Genomic DNA, 16,871 nt, shown 5'->3' with positions numbered 1-16,871 from the left:
TGCCCCTGAACACATACCTGACCTAAACATTTGTGGTTAGTCTCACTTAAGCTGAACAGATTTCTTATGGGCTTCCTAATGCAAAAAAAAAATGGAGCACCCTCAGCCAATTTATTGTACCACAGTGACTTATGCTGCCATTCATGATGCTTCACTGTTGCTCTGATCAGCACTTCATGTAGGGCTTTACATCAATACGTAAGATATCTTAGGTGTGTGCAATGTAGACAGAAGGCACTATAAGAAGGGAGAATGGACACAGTCTTACTGCACATTCTTGTAAAACAAACTTTTTGTTCAAAGCAGCACGGATGGTAACTCCACTTATGACATGCATCCAGGACAGCTTTATAAATGCATGAGCGCACAGTAGAAGAAAATAGCAACTGTTAAGCAATAATAAACAGTTTTTGGTACATAGTAATAGCACATTTTCAAGATTTCTGTGCAATATTTTCTTCGACTATGCTTCTTCCATCCTTACCTTGCATAGCAGTATGTACTTCATAAAAGGTTGTATGACTGCCTTGTACTTTAACGGTTATGTCTGTTTAAGGACGAGTTAGAAACCACTTTTGTAGTACTAATAAAGGGTTAACTCGAGAGGCAAAAAAGTTTTCCTGTCGTTTTTTTTTGACACCCACTTTCTCTGCATATTGGCAGGGTGATAGCGGCTGTACCGAACAGCTAAGAAAAATAGAACTGGCACGATACTAAGGGACAGAGAAGGCGCATTCCACGGAAGTACAACTATGCGACATCATACACTGCACTTCACCTTCACGTGCAAAGGTGCATAATTCACCAGAAAAATAGTAATTACATTTCGTGAGCAGTGACTAGTAATAACTGTGATAATAAAACAATACTCCAATTTACCACTGAAAGTGGCTACAGTGGTCCAATTCAGTAAGCATACTCGAAAAAACCCTCTTCAGTGTTACGTGGCCTAGTCGGTGGCTCCGTGCAATATTCATGATCCAGCAGGCTGCCAGAATGTACAGGTGCTGCTGGTTGTGCTGGCTCCTGAGGCAGCTGCAGCTGTTGCGGCGCGCCACCTGGGATGTGTTTGTAGAAATGATTGCCAAATGTACGACTCAGCTTCATTTAACATAAAAGTGCATCCTATAGGGGAGGGATAACATGAATATTATGCAATGTGAATGAAGAAACGGGTCTGCCAGAATGTGCAAATGCTGCTTACGTGCGATACCACTCATGCCGGGCATTGTGCTGATGGACATGCGGGCTACACGCGGCACACCGATAGTAGCCTCCGGCGCCTACGTAAAAGACGTTTCAAAATACATGCTGTCCCCAAAATAGACACTATTATGCCGTACGAACGGGTGCGGTGGCTCATTTTGTTGAATAGGTGCAGACGGAAGTTGTAAAATCTACGAATCGCGCGAAAACCATGAATGCCTTGCTTAACACGAACCTGCCTGCTTGATGGGAATACGTAGGCTGTGGTTTTCATTCTCACCTGCTTCGGTGGTACGAAAAATGTGGTGGGCCACACTACTGCGGCCCACCGATGCCAAAATGGGGCCACGAAACCCTTGCAGGTGCCCACCACCAGTTCCCCTGCAATGAGCGCCTACGTGAAGTGCATAACATCAGTGTTTCGTCTCAATGAGCGGAACTCCAGTACTTGCTGTTGCTCGGCTGATACGACAGCCGTGTCGTGACTGGAACTGTAAGTTTCCTTCTTCCAGTACTGTCACCATCGGGCCGCAGTCTTAACAGCCGGGCCTTTTATGTTGAGGACGGCAGCTAGCTCTTTCCATAGCTCGCTTCTCCGCGCCACGGTAAGCGCCGGCCCCAGCACGCACATCTTCACCAGGTAGAGGTGCTCCTCCATGAAGGAGACGATCAGCTCCCTCTGTCGGTGAGAGACGTGAGGCCCGAGCACAACGTCTCTGTGCGACGACATCTTGGAACTTTGAGGTAATCGCCGTTTTAACAAACATTCAAAATTGACGCTACTGATGGTGATGACAATGTGGCTATTGCTTTTGAATCGAGTGGTCGCAATTTTTAACGCGTGGATTACCATCTGGCGAGAAACAGGTAAACGAACGGTAATATTATATTTCCCAATGTGCAATAAAAAATATCTCAACGAGCGACGATACCTGAAATCTTTTACGACAATAATTAACTTATAGCTCGCATTTATTGAGCAAGCATAACCATTCTGCAGTTCCTCGATTAGTTAGTCATACACACTAAAACAAAATTACAGCCTTTGGATTGTATCTTGCCACACAGTAAACGTCATCTGTTTTGTCCGCATTTCCTTTCTTTAACGCTGCGATCCCGGTATTTCCCAGCAACGAACGCCATGGGCTTTTTCAGCATGGCACTCCCGACAAGACAGAATCGGGCACAGCGTTTTTAAGAAAAGAAGCGCAAGCAAGGCAGATGACGATTGTTGTTGTATGGCAGACATACACCCCAAAAGGGTGTACCTTTGTCTAAGAGTGTATGATGACGCACACTTCACAGGCGGCACTTTCCCGTCTATTGGTCGCGTCCTCCCCTTCTTCCACCTCCACCATTGGAGCGGCCCATTTAGTGACGTAAGCGGCGAATAAACGGCTCGTATTCCGAACCGTCATGATTCGGCCACTGCTTGTGAGACGCAGCATAGTGAGTAGCTTGTGGTCATTAACTTAATGTAATGTGTAACAGAGGTGACCCGATGGACGCTATAGAGTTCCACCCTTAAAGTTGGAGCAAAAAGGGCGCAGACTCCTTGTAAGGCATCCACTTACCTTTTGGGCTGCGCCCTAGGCAACTGTACCATACGTTGTCTGAATAAACTTTTTGACTCTTTGACCCTAAAGGCGAAACTTAAGGGTTCTTCAAGTTTCATTTGAGGGCAGCGCGCCTGTTCCTGCGTTGAACGTCACTGTCCTTCCGCGTAACCACGCGAACGCGCTCGTTCCAGTGCTCGCACATTCCTCTTCGTGTTCTTTCGCAACTGGCTGCGATGCCACTCATCATGCCAGCGTTCCCGTACTGCTTCTGCCATTGCGAAGGCGCTGACGGCACTGGCTCACTGCCAGTCGATGCGATAATAATGGTTCCAGGTTCACTTCCTCAATATATCGCGAAATGAAAATGAGTGTAAAGCTCCGCTAACATTTCGCATTAGAAAGTATTGTAATTGGCAGACAGTTTTTGCCATTTCTTTCTTATCTCCTGCTGCATAGCGTCTACCAGTTTTTTATATTGCGAGACTTTTGTAGCAATACGCCTTCATTTTCTTCTCTATGTCTTTAGCGATCTCTGTTTTTTTTTCATTCAATTTTAGAAACTGTGACGCTATTCGTTTGTGTATTGCTTTAGTATCTTTTCAATATTTTAACTTTGAGTGTTTAGAATCGCCCTATAGGCTATTTTTTCTATATATGTGACCAGACATAGAGCGTCTACTGGGCTCAAGTAATCCTAATTCCGAAGCCAAAACCGCTCTAAACCACTACGTCCCATTCTTGTGTATCCATCTCGGTCTAATTTATTCCCGAAATTTATTATTCATTCCTTTCCATGTATGTCAACGGGTTCCAACCCACGAACTTCGCCCCATCCCCCACTGCGGATACGTGCCATATCTTGAAAACACAGCGTAATCATCATTAGTGGGGCCAAACTATCTCGCTTATTTTCGTAATGTAGTAACTTCATCAAAATTAGCATGGCCACAATTAAGGAAAACAAAACAGCAGAAAAATAATTTCTAATCACAATTATTTAGATATACATAGTACAGATTCATAAGTTAAGAGGAATCAGGAAATGAATATTATGTTCACATTGATAACTATGGCTAATCCCCCCCTAGTGGGTACGTGCCATAATTGTGAAGGAGGAAGAAGAAGTAGCTTTCTCGGTGTATATCCAACACTGTCCTACAACAACCGCCTGCTTCTTGGCCAATACCCCATAGTGGGTACGCGCCACTTTCTGGGACACAAGACAAGACAAGACAACAACGCTGTCCTACCTTATCCAGAAGCGGCTGTATTCGAAAAATGGCGTCCACACAAGATGTGGTCAGCAACAAGAAGTTGCGAATGTTCGCCTGTCTTACAGTGCTCTTCGTGATTTTCCTCGCGGGACATCTGTTGTGGACTAATGGTGAGCGACATCGAAGCGAAAGCACCCTCCTTGTTCTTTCTGACATATTTTTCATTAGATTATCAATGTTATTATCATTTTGAAGCACAGCTTTCTTTGCCTCATTCCTCGAGATTCCCCTGCTGCTGCTGCTGTGGTCCTGCATGCCGCTAACGCCCGTCGCGTCAGGACGGGGTTGAGACGTGGGTGTGTCACAAAAGCATAAAAGGCATGCACTGTCGGTATTTCGTTTAGTGAAATTTCTTTATGAGCTATCATTCTAAAAAATGCGAGGAGTAACTTTCTAAAGAATATAAGACAAGGTATGCGCCACGTATGGGGTCCACGCCGTTGTGGTTATGAATGATTATTCACCAGGCGACGCTCGCGGCGTGGACACTGGATTTTGCTGTGGCACAGGGCCCTTAACGCTATCGTGTTAGTACATGATAGGAGCGTCGCACGCAGGAAATAACTACATGAGAAGCTCGCGTGTGAGCATTTACGCCGCGTCGCATGTGCGCAATGTCCTCTGGACGCCGTAACTAGGCGTGACCCCCTACAAATGCAGTGCGGGAGCTGCCGCGCTTGCGTCCGTGCCCACCCGCAACAGCAATGACAGTAGAGGGAGAACGTGGGGAGAATCTTAGCGAGGAGTTAGAGAGAGGGTACGTGAGAGATTGTTGTGAGATACAACACTAGAATCCAGGATGGCGCCGAAGCGTTCACGTAGGACCGAGGAGGAGGAGGCTCGCATAAAGCATCGAGCGGAGCAAGAGCAACCAACACAAGTGGAGCAGGCAAGGTAACATTTCAGTTCACGTAACGACTGTCCTATGCCGTCAGCATATTTTTACGGTGGAAAAAGAGGACAATGTCCACGACGGTTAAGAACTTCGGGCGAACTCGAATTCCAGAAGGTGTTACGAGGCGGGGACGGCCAACGGCTCCGGCAGTGAGGGTAAACGTGACCGATTCGGCCGGAGCACAAACAGATCGGCATGTCCTCAGTTTTACGCGAGTCCGATGTGTTTTGGGCAGTGTAGGGATAACGGGCACTGTAAGGTGGACTTTAATAGGACCAATGCATAGGAGCAGGGCCGGTGTCAGGACGACTCAAGGAGAAGACGATGGGAAGACTCATATCACCGAGTTCCTGGCGAACCACGGATTCAATCACGGATTCGACAGTGTAGTTCCAAGACGCCTGTTGAGGCGAGGCACGAAAAGCTGCTTCGAGTGCATGGCGTAAAATGCTGGTCGCAAATGCGTAAATGGGGCGTAAATGCGTAAAAGCTAGATTGGTTGATGGGGTCGGTACAAGAAGAGGTCGCTACAGTATTTGGAAGCTGTGTAACAGATTGTTTACACTACGACTCTTAGCCTGCTCAAAACGGCGAAATCACCTTCACAATGGCGTCGACAGTCGATAGGTTTCTAAAGAACAGAAATAATGCGTCGTCCTCGATGCCTTTGATAATGTGTCCAACCTTGTGCGCTCTGGCATGGACGCGTCGATTCTATGACAGAGGGCCAGGACGACCTGAAAGTAGGAGACATACGATTCGGTAGCTGTTCGGTCACGTTTGGTGAGTGGTTGCTTGTCGACTAGCTGTCGACCGGTCGAATTGCCAAAAATGTCGGACAGCTTCTCTTTAAACAGCCCCCAGCTGGATAGCCCTTCCTCGTGTATGTAAAACAATGCTCGCGGTATTCCGTCGAGGCAGAACAGAACACTGGCTGACATTAGGGTCAGATCACACCTGCTCACCTTGCTAACGCGCTTATACATCCTCAACCATTCTTCTACGTAAGCACCATCAAGGCCGGTGAACTCGTCAACACTTTGCGGCTGAGGTACAGCAACGTACCGGTTATGCGTAGTCGGCAATGCAGCTCCAGACGCGGTGACTGTCGCTGGAAGCATGTTTACAGGCTGGGTGAGCTGTCCGCTGCCGAGCTTCGTGGGGGAGACGCGTACCCCTCAAGCCCACCATTATGTCACGGTACAAAACCTTTTACACGATGTATTTACAAGAGATACATAACCAGCAGCTGAGAATCCCGAGAGGCTGCGGCCACCTCGTCATATTCAGCATCGTCGATCGCCTAATAACGTCAACGAACTCAAACAGCAGACAATGCTTCGCCTAAATCGATTCTCATAGTGCGTGGTTACAGTGGCTACAAGGAGGAAGTGTGAGCAGCGCGCCGCTCGCCGTATGCGGTCCACTGAGGCCTTTGAGGAGGATCCGACAGGCGGCGCTCGACGACGTTTGCACGTCAGTCGATGGGCAAGGCGCGGTGGCATAAGCTGGCGTGAGCTGTGCTGCACGTGTTTCTCTCGGCTTTGCCGGCAGTTGTGTGAGTTTTTTCTTGTGCGCTGTATGTGTGGTGATGCCCAGAAAACAGAGCCACTGTTTTGTGCCTGGGTGCACTACTGGCTACAAATCGTGCAAGATGAAATTGTCGCTGTTTGGTGTACCCAAGAATGAACTGGCGTTGGCGCAGTGGCAGCGGGCTATACCGCGTGCTGACAAACAACTCGAGAAGAACTCTGCGGTGTGCGAGCTTCATTTCGACACAAGGTACATTTCAAGGTACTTTGAGCACACAGTGAATGGAGAGCTCGTCCGAATCGAAAGAAGCAGGCCTCTGTTGCTTCCTGGAGCTGTGCCCACGCTTTTCCCAAACCTACCAAAGTATTTATCGAAGCAACTGCCGCCTGACAGGAAGCGGCCCGCAAAGCCTGAACCCACAGCTCCAGCCAAGAAGAAATGTGCAGAAGACAGTGCCGTTTCTGTGAGTGTGGGCTTCGAGGAGGTTCCGTACTGCACAGCTTCGTTTCAGGACCTCACTTTACCGTCGTGTTCGTGGGGCATGCACACGTTGAACCCTTCGCCGTTGACTGTGGCTTACAGTGTGTGCAAACCAGGGAAGGATAAACGGGTCCTATATGCAAGCAAGCTGGTTGTGTTTTCACAAGAAGCGAACTGTGTGAAACAAGATGTTTTTTTAAAGGGAGTGCGCCAGTCGGGGCTGTCATCCACCGATCCTACATCTCTTTTGAAAGAGGTCGACAGCATGGAAGTCTGTGTTGGAGCCGGCACAGTCGATGAATTTCCGTTTGCGTTGGGAAGCAAGAAATTTCACTTTTTTGACGCAATCATTTCAAGCATAAAGTGTCGTGGTGTAGCGCATGACAGTAGGCCATGTGTGATGTGCAAGCATCTAAGAAAAGCTCTTTTGAACCAGCGATCAAAAAAGCGTCGTAGCCAGAATTCAGCTCCCAGACTCTCAAGGAAGAAAAAACTTCAAACGCAAACTGTTCGGCGACTCAAGGCCAAGTTGTCAGTCTACACACAAACCATCAAGGATCTTGAGAGGCAGAGTGTAGAACTGGAAGAGAGCGTCCTGGAAGACAGATTAAAAGCTCTTCCACCTAAGCAAAGGCTCGCGGTACTGCAGTGTTTTCAGGCAGCTCGTCGCAAATCACTGAGAGGGATGAAATACAACCCAGATTGGCTACTCGAGTGCATTATAATGCGCATGAAGAGTCCAAGACTCTACGAGCACGTCAGAAGAGAGGGAATACTAACACTCCCGAACAGAACCTGCTTGAAGACATATATGCGGAAGTATAAGAGCGGGTTTGGCTTCAACTCCCTTGTGCTTGCAGGGATTGGCAAGAAAACGAAGACCATGGATGAATTCAGGTGCCACGGTGGCCTGATAATAGATGAGATGAAACTGTCGGAGTGTTTCAGTGTAGTTGGAGGGGGAAAGATTGAGGGACTTGTGGACTTAGGAAAATTCACCCCCGAAAGTGAGAAACATGTGCCTTGTGATCACGGTCTAGTGGTCATGTTTCAACCTCTAAGCGGTTCTTGGCATCAAATACTTGGTGTTTTTGCCTCAAGGGGCAATGTGAAGGCAGCTCTGTTGTCGAAAATCGTCCTAGAAGCTGTGATTCTTGCCGAAAAAGCTGGCCTGAAGGTTGATTTTGTGACAGCTGATGGCGCTTCATGGAACCGCTCTATGTGGCGCATATTTGGAATATCTGGTTCCTCGAGCTGTGTGAAGTCGTCGGTTGCTCATCCTGTTGATAAAGAAAGACGTCTTTTTTTTATGTCAGATTTTCCCCACTTGATAAAATGCGTAAGGAACGGTTTCCTGAAGTGCTTCTACAAAACTCCGGATGGTGCTGCCTACATTGAGCACATCAGGGTGGCACACGAGGAAGATAAATGTGCAGTCACCCTCAAGGTCATGCCAAAAATTAGTGCATGCCACGTGAAGCCCAATAATTTTGAGAAAATGAGGGTGAACTTAGCATTCCAACTTTTCAGCTCAGAAGTCGTTCGTGGCCTTTTCTTTTACAAGAATGAAATTCAAAGGAATTGGGGTGACCCAGCAGCAACTGAGGCATTTGTCAGCACAATGGCCAAGCTAATAGAGGCGATGACAGCACGTATTCCATCCGAAGCTCTAAGACTTGGGTCCATTCAAGAGAAAAACATCAAAGATTTCATCGAGTACCTTAACAAATGGGAAAGATCCTTGGCACCTTCCAGAGTAGGTTTTTTGTCAGCAAGCACAGCTGAAGGACTGAGGGTTACCCTCCATGCAACATTAGATCTGTTAAAGTATGTCCATGACAAGCTTGGGTACAAGTACTTGCTGACAAGCCGCCTTTGTCAGGATAGCCTGGAAAAACTGTTTGGCGTCATACGTCAGTTTTCCGGCTGTAATGACCACCCCAACGCAACCCAGTTCCTCATCACTGTTAATTGCCTAAGTTTTTATAACTTAGTGAAAGCGCCGAGCAGCGGAAACTGTGAAGGAGGCACCCTGCAGTTTTTGCTGGGTGAGAAGGAAGCAGGCGGTGAAGTGGATGAACTTCTTGACAGAGGACAGATAGAAGATGCTTCACAAAGGCTCCAGAAATCTGAGCTTCTCTCTGACCATGTGTACAATGAAAAAACGAGCGACAGCCGCCTGGTGTTTTACATTGCAGGGTATGTTGCACGAAAGACCATCCTGAAAACTCACTGCAAAGACTGTTTTGATCAGCTTCTCGTGAATCCGGAGAATGCTAACAAAGAACTCTCGACATTTACCAAATTTTGTGACAAAGGTGGTCTGCTCTACCCATCCCACGAACTTTTCTCGTTTGTAGAGGCGTTAGAACTCACCTTTTCTATGTGGTTTAGCAACAACCAACTGCACTATGACAGCCTTGATCAGCTGACATGCTGTCTCAGGAAGAACAATGTCTTGATTGGCTGTGAACTTCATGGGCTGAGTATTACCAACCACATCACCAAGTTTTTCCTGCTAACACGCCTTCATTTCTACATGAAATCCCTTAACAAAGAGAGGGAATCATCGCGGGAAAAAAAGAAGCACTTGAAACTGAGGCGGGTTACCTAAGGACTGTTTGGAAGAGGTTTCACTCCCAAGTACCAGGAAATCATTTTATTTTGCCGCTACCAGAGCAGCTTAGCAAAATAAAGCTTTATTCAGAAATTTTGCGCATTTGAACATGTGGTGCTTTGTCCGAGTACAGCAGAAATCAACCCGTCGCGAAATAATCTACGCTGTTGGGCGATCCAACATGGAAACGGTAAGTCTGCTTTCTCTTGACATTCTGCTCAATTTGGAATTAACTCAGTAATATTTCCGGCTCTCTTGTACAACCAAGTGTCCAGCAGAACCGATTTCTGTAATATAGTGAGAGCCATGGAAACATGACGAAAGAAAAACTGCGTCCGCCGCGTATAAAACACGCGTTTACCAACGCTGCAGCCGAAGAATCTGACGTGTATGCGCGCTGCAGCGCCATCTGCCCCTTTCCTTCCAAAGCGCTTCGCCTGCCCGGGCGCGCTCCTCACACTTCCCCCTTGTAGCCACTGTAGCGTGGTATCTGCATGTTTTTTTTGCCTACTCCAGCCATTTTGAGTCTGTCTGTCTGTCTTGTCTTGTCTTGTCTTGTCTTGCCTTGTCCAGTCCAATCCAATCCAGCCTAGTCTAGTCTATTGCGCCTATCGAGCGGCCCAAGCTACAACTAGGCAAAAGCTTGTGGTCGTAATGCCACTATGGTCTTTCCATCATGGTCATTCCAGCTTCACAATGTCACTCGCGTCATTCTATTGTCGTCAAAGCTTTTACGAGGACCCAGTGGCCCAAGCTGTCTACCATTTTGAGCCACTAGTTATAAGCTTGAGGCCGTGGTGCCGTCAGGGTTGTTGCATCGCGCTCATTTCAGCTTTTTCATCTCGCTCTCGTCACGCTGTCGTCGTCAGGCCATCTTCATCATGCAACCATCATACATTCGTTGTCACATCGTGGTCGTGATGCCGTCTTGGTGATTCCATCATCCTCACTCGAGCTTCGTCATCGGTCTCTCGCCATGCCGTTTCGTCATGCTAGCCTTGGTGATACAGACGGCGTCACACCATTGTCTTCGTACACTTGTCATTATCTCATTTAGGGTGCCGTCAAGGCCTCTCCATTGTCGTTCTAACTTCATTATCGAACTTACGCCATGCCGTCGTCGTCACCCAGTCGTCGTCCTACCATTGTTGTTCTCGCATCGTGGTCATGGTGTCCTTTAACAATACTCCCCACTTCATTAACGTCATTACAATGTCATTCCCTCGTCTTCAAACCGCCTTCGTCAATTCATCGACGGCGTTCCTTCTTCGTCATTTTATAGTAATCATGCTGTCGTCATTTAATCGGAATTACACACCGTTGACATGCCATCGTCGCCATTACATCGTCGTCAGACGGTCGCGATCGCCCGTCCCTTTTCAAACCATCGTCGCCATCCCTTCGTGGTCGTGCCATCATCGCCCTTCTAGCTTTGTCATCTAGATGTCTTCTCAATCGTTCACTATCGTTCACTACAATCGTTCCCTATCAGAAATATAAGCTCTAAACCAGAGCTCCCAAAGAACCTCCACGCAGAAGGCTTTATTTGAGCCACTGGAATTCCCGCAGTCCACAGACCTTCCCAATACCTTTTAGGAACGCCGCCCCCCACACCTGTAACGTGTACGCGGTGTTTCTCGTCTTACTCTCACTTTCCCCTTCCACTCTCTTTCACTCATGATCCCCCTAGTCCTTCCGCCCGTGCTGGGTAGCCAACATCGGCTAGCACTGGTTCGCCTCTCCGCCTTTCTACGCATCCTTTCTATCTCTTGATCACTTATCGCTTGACAAATCGCATTTCGGCTTCATCGCTTCGGTTCTTCCATCCGCAAGTGGCGGTCGCTGATGTTGACGTCAGCCCTAGGTGTAAAGTCACGATTTACACTGATGGCATATGAGCGTGCAAGTGACGTCAGGGCCATCTATAAAAGAGCGACCCGTTCCTTCCCGTTTCAGTACGTATAAGGGCTGCAATGAGTCTCCAGTTCCTCCCATAGGACCATTTCCTCACCAAAATCGCTCGCCCCAAGAAGTTTCTCATCTCAGCCGAATTCAATGAACGTCACCGCAAGCGCCCTTGTTATACGGCTCGAACAACTGAGGCTCGCGCTGCCCTACAGAAACGAAAATCGATAGCCGAACGTGAATGGTAGAATCTATGAAATTAAGAAACCAGTGACCCAATGGACATTTAACATAAATTTGTCAAAATAATGAACATGTATACTATAATGTCGCATATTTACAGAATCACCGATAGCACTTTAATGAAATCAAGCATGTTATTTGGGACAACCACTGTCTCCTGAACGGTGCACAGTCTACCACCAGTTCTCTCACATGCACGAAATTGCGGCCACCCTCTCGCTCCAGATATGAAACCGGATTCGCGAGAGCCGTTCTACTAATGAGACACAACTTTTGACATCCCGTGGCGCTCAAGAGGAGCTGTGGGTAATGAATTTTTCGCACTAATAATGACGTTCAGTAATGGCATAGCCACGTCATATAAATGATTTGCGTTGATAGCTATGTTAACGCCATTCAAGATAAAGGCATTGAAAGCACTGAACAGAGGAAGTAGTCAACTTATGGCTCATTTACGCAATTACGGGCGTGACCAATATTTTCACCACCCTGTGATTGTGTCCCGGGATAGAGATCGCTATACGCGCGAGATTCGTGAAACAATGACGAGCGGTGATTATGACTGCGTGGGCCCCTACGCAGATATATATGTGGAGCCCAATGGCGGCGTTCACTCGAGTCTTCTGCAAGCTTGAGGTATCTAAGCTGGCTGAACCGTGTCTAGTAACAATTCTTTCAGAAACTTGCACATTCTTCTTTTTTTTGTGCTTGCGCGCCAGATACCTTAAAGGCGTTTTTGTTGTCTGAATCCTAAAAGGGGTAGTCACCAAAACACTGCAAAGATAAGCCCAAAGGTTGTCCAAACCAAGTTGAAGTGTCTGTTGAAGTTGAGTGAAAGTAACGCAACGTGGCTTGATGGCCATTTGGTCCCTGTCGATGCTCACGTGGTGAGCTTGTGCGGTAGCACTGGTGTGATGAGAATAAACGAAAGTAACCACTGCAGCAAACTTTGTGAAACTGCTTTTATGTACACTTCTTATATTTGCGCTCTATGTTTTGAATATGACGTAGGTGGTTAACGGGAAAGCCAATTATGAAGTAGAGGGAGCATACTATAATATTCTTATTATTGCCGCAAGGTGTCACGCGCTACCGCTGCGAATGAAGTGACTGGAACGCGAACTCGGCAAGAGGTGGGCGCTGAAGAAGAAGAAGTAGTAGAGGCTGCGGACGCCGGCTTGAGTTTTGTGTACGCCATCTTGTACAACTGTCTGTCTCACCGATGCCGGGTGCTTCTTCATTTGTCTTTTCGTGACAATATTATTTCCCTCCGCTACCCTTGCAAACAGTACTAGTCGAAAATGAGATAGGACGAAACAGCTTTCTAATTTAATGCCTATACCCATTGGGGTAGCTGTAATATAGCACGGCGTGGCAGAACGCTGGAGGCCTACCGGTTTCCTTCCATTGGAATGGCTAATGTTTTTCTTAATACCGGTTGCTTTTAATGTTGGTGAGGTGTTTCACTTGGTTCTGTTTGCCAATAATATCAACACTTATATTTCAGGTATACAGAAACAGCTACCAAGGTCCCTGTTCTTCAACGAGAAGTGGTACAACAAGATACTAAATTCAGGCAATTGAAGATTTTATGTACACACTTGAAGTCGTGCCTTGTCTGAATGTACTTAAACCACATTATATTTTATATTAGTTCTTGACCAGTGGGAAGAATAGTAAATAGATTGTACTATAAGATGGTCAGCGCAACATGTGATGTCAGCTTCGTTTGCTCATCTGTAGATTACACCACGCGTAAATTTTGCTCATCTGTGCACAGCAACATCCGCGCGCGTCGTGGCGTGTTCGTCGTCATAGCTCGGGCACGGTGAGATAATGTGCTTATGTAGAAGGTTATGGTTATATTGACAATGTGGTTATGTAGAATGCGGTTATGTATGCTATGGAGATGTATGTAATGTGGTTATGCATGTGCTCTGACAGTTCACATACACACACACACACGAACACACGCGCGCGCGCACACACACACGAACACACACGAACACACACACACACACACACACACACACACACACACACACACACGCACGCACACACGCACACACGCACACACACACACACACAGACACACACACACACACACACACACACACACACACACACACACACACGCACGCACGCATGCGTGCATTGGTATACGCATGCGTATATTGGTATATACTGCCGCGTTGCAGTGACTGTCAGGAACACCATAGCAAAAGTGTGAATGACGAGACTAACTCTTTATTGGGACTTGTGCCGCTAAATGCAAGTGACATAAAAAGACCGACGATAACGCGAACACCGTTGGGTTCGTCGAAGATCTGATCTTCAAATCAAGCGCATCGGCTTTTATAATTACCTTATGAAAGCTTCCGCCATAATCGCTTGCGTGCGCGTGCCTTCAAGAAAGTACTGCACAATTTGGGTCGCACGCACAGTCTGACTACACAAGGTGTGCCGAGAACATACGCAACAGGTTGAATAAAAGATAACATTCAAGTTATTTCAAAATGATTTCGGCGCGTATTGCGCATAGCCATAACGTTAGGTCGTTAGCGGGTCAAATGCAGTCCCCGGAAAAAGGATACATAATTACACCTGTCAGTGCCCCTTGATAAAAGGCATCGTCCAGATGCTATAAACACGAGATCCGAAACCATGCAAGATGTATCCTCGCGCGGTAGACATGTACCTGTCGTTGTATCCTCATCCATCCTTGTCACACACGCCAAGAAGAACTTGTACAACAGCGCCCTACTGAGACAGATCGCCTGGAAGCGCCACTTCCTCAAGCAAAGCAACCTCGGCTACTAGTATTTCTGTCGCGTTCCGGTGTCTTAATATTTTAGCGCAACTGCCAACTGCTTCGCCACGAGCTACTCGGAGCTGCCGGAGAGAATGAATTCCTTTACTAAGCATAAATTATTTTCCGTAGCAGTAAAACGTTGTAGAGCCCGCTCAGCACGTGTACGACATCGCTCTACGAACTCTCTGCTGAGGATTCGGTATAGAGGCACCTTTTTTTTTTTTCTAACTCATCATTTCACACCGCCGCGATTTTCGACCAGCCGCCACAATCTAAGCAAGGGGAAGCGAACCAATCACAGACGTCGGCACCATTTTCCTCCAATGTTTATCTGCTCTCACTGCGCCAGCTCAGCCCCACCGAAACCGTCTCCCCTTTTACGTGAGATAATTAGATAAGAAGAAGCTGTCAAAGTAGGCCGTGATACTCGCGTTGAAAGCACACTAAACTAACCTCCTATTAACGAGAAGAGTGCTTGCCTAATCTGTTCAAACAACGCTGTGGGCCCTCGGCTACTATTGCATGGCGTCAGGGGTTGCGTAAGTTTGACGTTAGAACATTGACACAAAATTAAAATGATATGGTTTCCTCATATATGGCCCCAGCATTAGCAAAATTTTACGAAAAGTTCAAAGTCATGGGTTTATAACATACCTGGGGTTCTCTACAAAATTAAGTGGGGATCTGATACTATAATGCAAGAAGCACCGAAGTGCTTTTCATAATAGTTAACATACGGATATCAAAATGTCACTGGAGCCTTTACCTTTCTTCTTTATTCTTATTGCAGAGTCTCTGAAGAACAACCACGACCACATATGGTTCCTCGAAACATCCTATAGACGGAGACTCAACGCCAGGGAAGCCTGCAGCATTGAGTCGGCTTGCCGACACAATGCCGACTACACAGTGCATCTGCTTTCTACAGGAAACATCAGATCCTCTTACTGTCCTTACCATCGCCTACTTTCAAAACTGTCGAATTTTCGCTCGGCGGGGCTCAATGCGAGCAAAGAACTTGCGGGGACTGCGTTAGCCAAACTTCATGCCAAAGAGGGAGCACTAAATCGCAGTCCTTACAAAGTGGAACATCTGAGTGACTTTCTGCGCTGTGTCGTGCTTTGGAAGCGCGGTGGTGTATATTTGGACACGGACGTGATCGTAATGAAGTCGCTGAAAGGAATAAGAAATAGTGTCGTCTACGAGTACAAAAACAGGACTGTGGGTAATAGTGTACTATTCTTCGACAAGAACCACCCCGTGCTCAAAGCGCTTATCGATAAATGCTCGCGCGAATACAATCCCGGTGTTTGGGCCTCATGCGGGCCCCTTTTGATGTCGCGGCTGCCTTCAGACGCTGTATTTTCTCGGCGCGTAAATTTCCTGCACCCGTCCACCTTCTTCGGAGTTGGATTTCCATCCTGGCGGACATTGTTCGATCCCTCAAAAGTATCCGCGGTGTTCAGGGCAATAAACGGCAGCCGCGGCGTTCACATTTGGAACAAGTTTAGCGTAAAGAAACGGGTGGTAGCCGGATCTGGTTGTGCCATAGACATTCTCGCCCGTAATCACTGTCCGCAAGTCTACAAGTTAGCCGCCTCAAAGAAATATATTTGAATAAATTTTATCCGGAAATTCTAGCCTACCTTGTGTAGGCGAAGGAATGCCATAGTAATTATTTCTTTTAATACATCCTGCCATGACGAATGCCTTCACTTGGTCCTAGCAAACAATGTTCCCCATGACCCCTTGTGTGATACTGGCAACGATTGAGCTGAAAATGTGCACATTAAAGCCTGCATTGCAATCATCCACTAATAAATGATGTCTTCCACACTAAAAAATCGCTTGTATTTTTTTTTCTGGAATGTGATTTCGTGCTGTTACTTGTCGTAGATAACCATGCCAAAAGAGGATGATAATAAGGATTTTCATATGTTCCACAGTACACAATATAAATGCGCCTACATTATTCATTTTCTGTGAAAGAAGTGGTTTCGCCAAAAAAGGTTTATTAAATAAGCTCCTTAGTGAAGCATTGCAGGTGTGATGAGCATTGGTATGTCACACGCGCGTCCATTGGACACAGCTGCTTCTGCCCTAACAAAAATTTGTTGTAAGCGTGAATAAATATTTTCTAGAGAAAAGTTTCTAGAAGCTACCAAAGGTTTATTAAATGTTTTCATACCGCTTTCCTAATTCCTAAATACTTGATACCAGCATTCTGTCGACTATTGGCCACCTATATTGAATAAAAATATTAATAAGGAACTTTCTTTGAACCATGAATGAACATGCTTCAAACAATAAAAGCAGGATTTACTATCTTAATACTTCTTAGAAATCG

The 16,871-nt window shown here is 46.7% G+C and overlaps 1 protein-coding gene across 1 annotated transcript; it reads left to right on the top strand.

The window, feature by feature from the left end:
* Positions 1-3,994: 3,994 nt before the first annotated feature.
* On the top strand, positions 3,995-16,349 carry LOC135908325 (lactosylceramide 4-alpha-galactosyltransferase-like). The gene is made up of 3 exons (XM_065440087.2): positions 3,995-4,149; positions 13,220-13,288; positions 15,315-16,349. Exons 1-3 carry the CDS (start codon positions 4,044-4,046, stop codon positions 16,139-16,141), a joined length of 1,002 nt encoding a protein of 333 aa, XP_065296159.1. The 5' UTR covers positions 3,995-4,043; the 3' UTR covers positions 16,142-16,349.
* Positions 16,350-16,871: the final 522 nt, after the last annotated feature.

This window comes from Dermacentor albipictus, chromosome 1 (assembly GCF_038994185.2).
Source record: "Dermacentor albipictus isolate Rhodes 1998 colony chromosome 1, USDA_Dalb.pri_finalv2, whole genome shotgun sequence".
Lineage (NCBI taxonomy): Eukaryota > Metazoa > Arthropoda > Arachnida > Ixodida > Ixodidae > Dermacentor > Dermacentor albipictus.
The sequence above is the reverse complement of the archived record's forward strand: the minus strand, read 5'-3'. Positions and strand labels throughout refer to the sequence as shown.

Bases quoted from the DNA above. Each gene is read 5' to 3' on its own strand.
- LOC135908325 (XM_065440087.2), top strand. From the start codon at position 4,044: ATGGCGTCCACACAAGATGTGGTCAGCAACAAGAAGTTGCGAATGTTC. The intron at 4,150-13,219 runs GTGAGCGACATC...CTTATATTTCAG, and splicing joins ACATCTGTTGTGGACTAATG to GTATACAGAAACAGCTACCA. The intron at 13,289-15,314 runs GCAATTGAAGAT...TTCTTATTGCAG, and splicing joins CAACAAGATACTAAATTCAG to AGTCTCTGAAGAACAACCAC.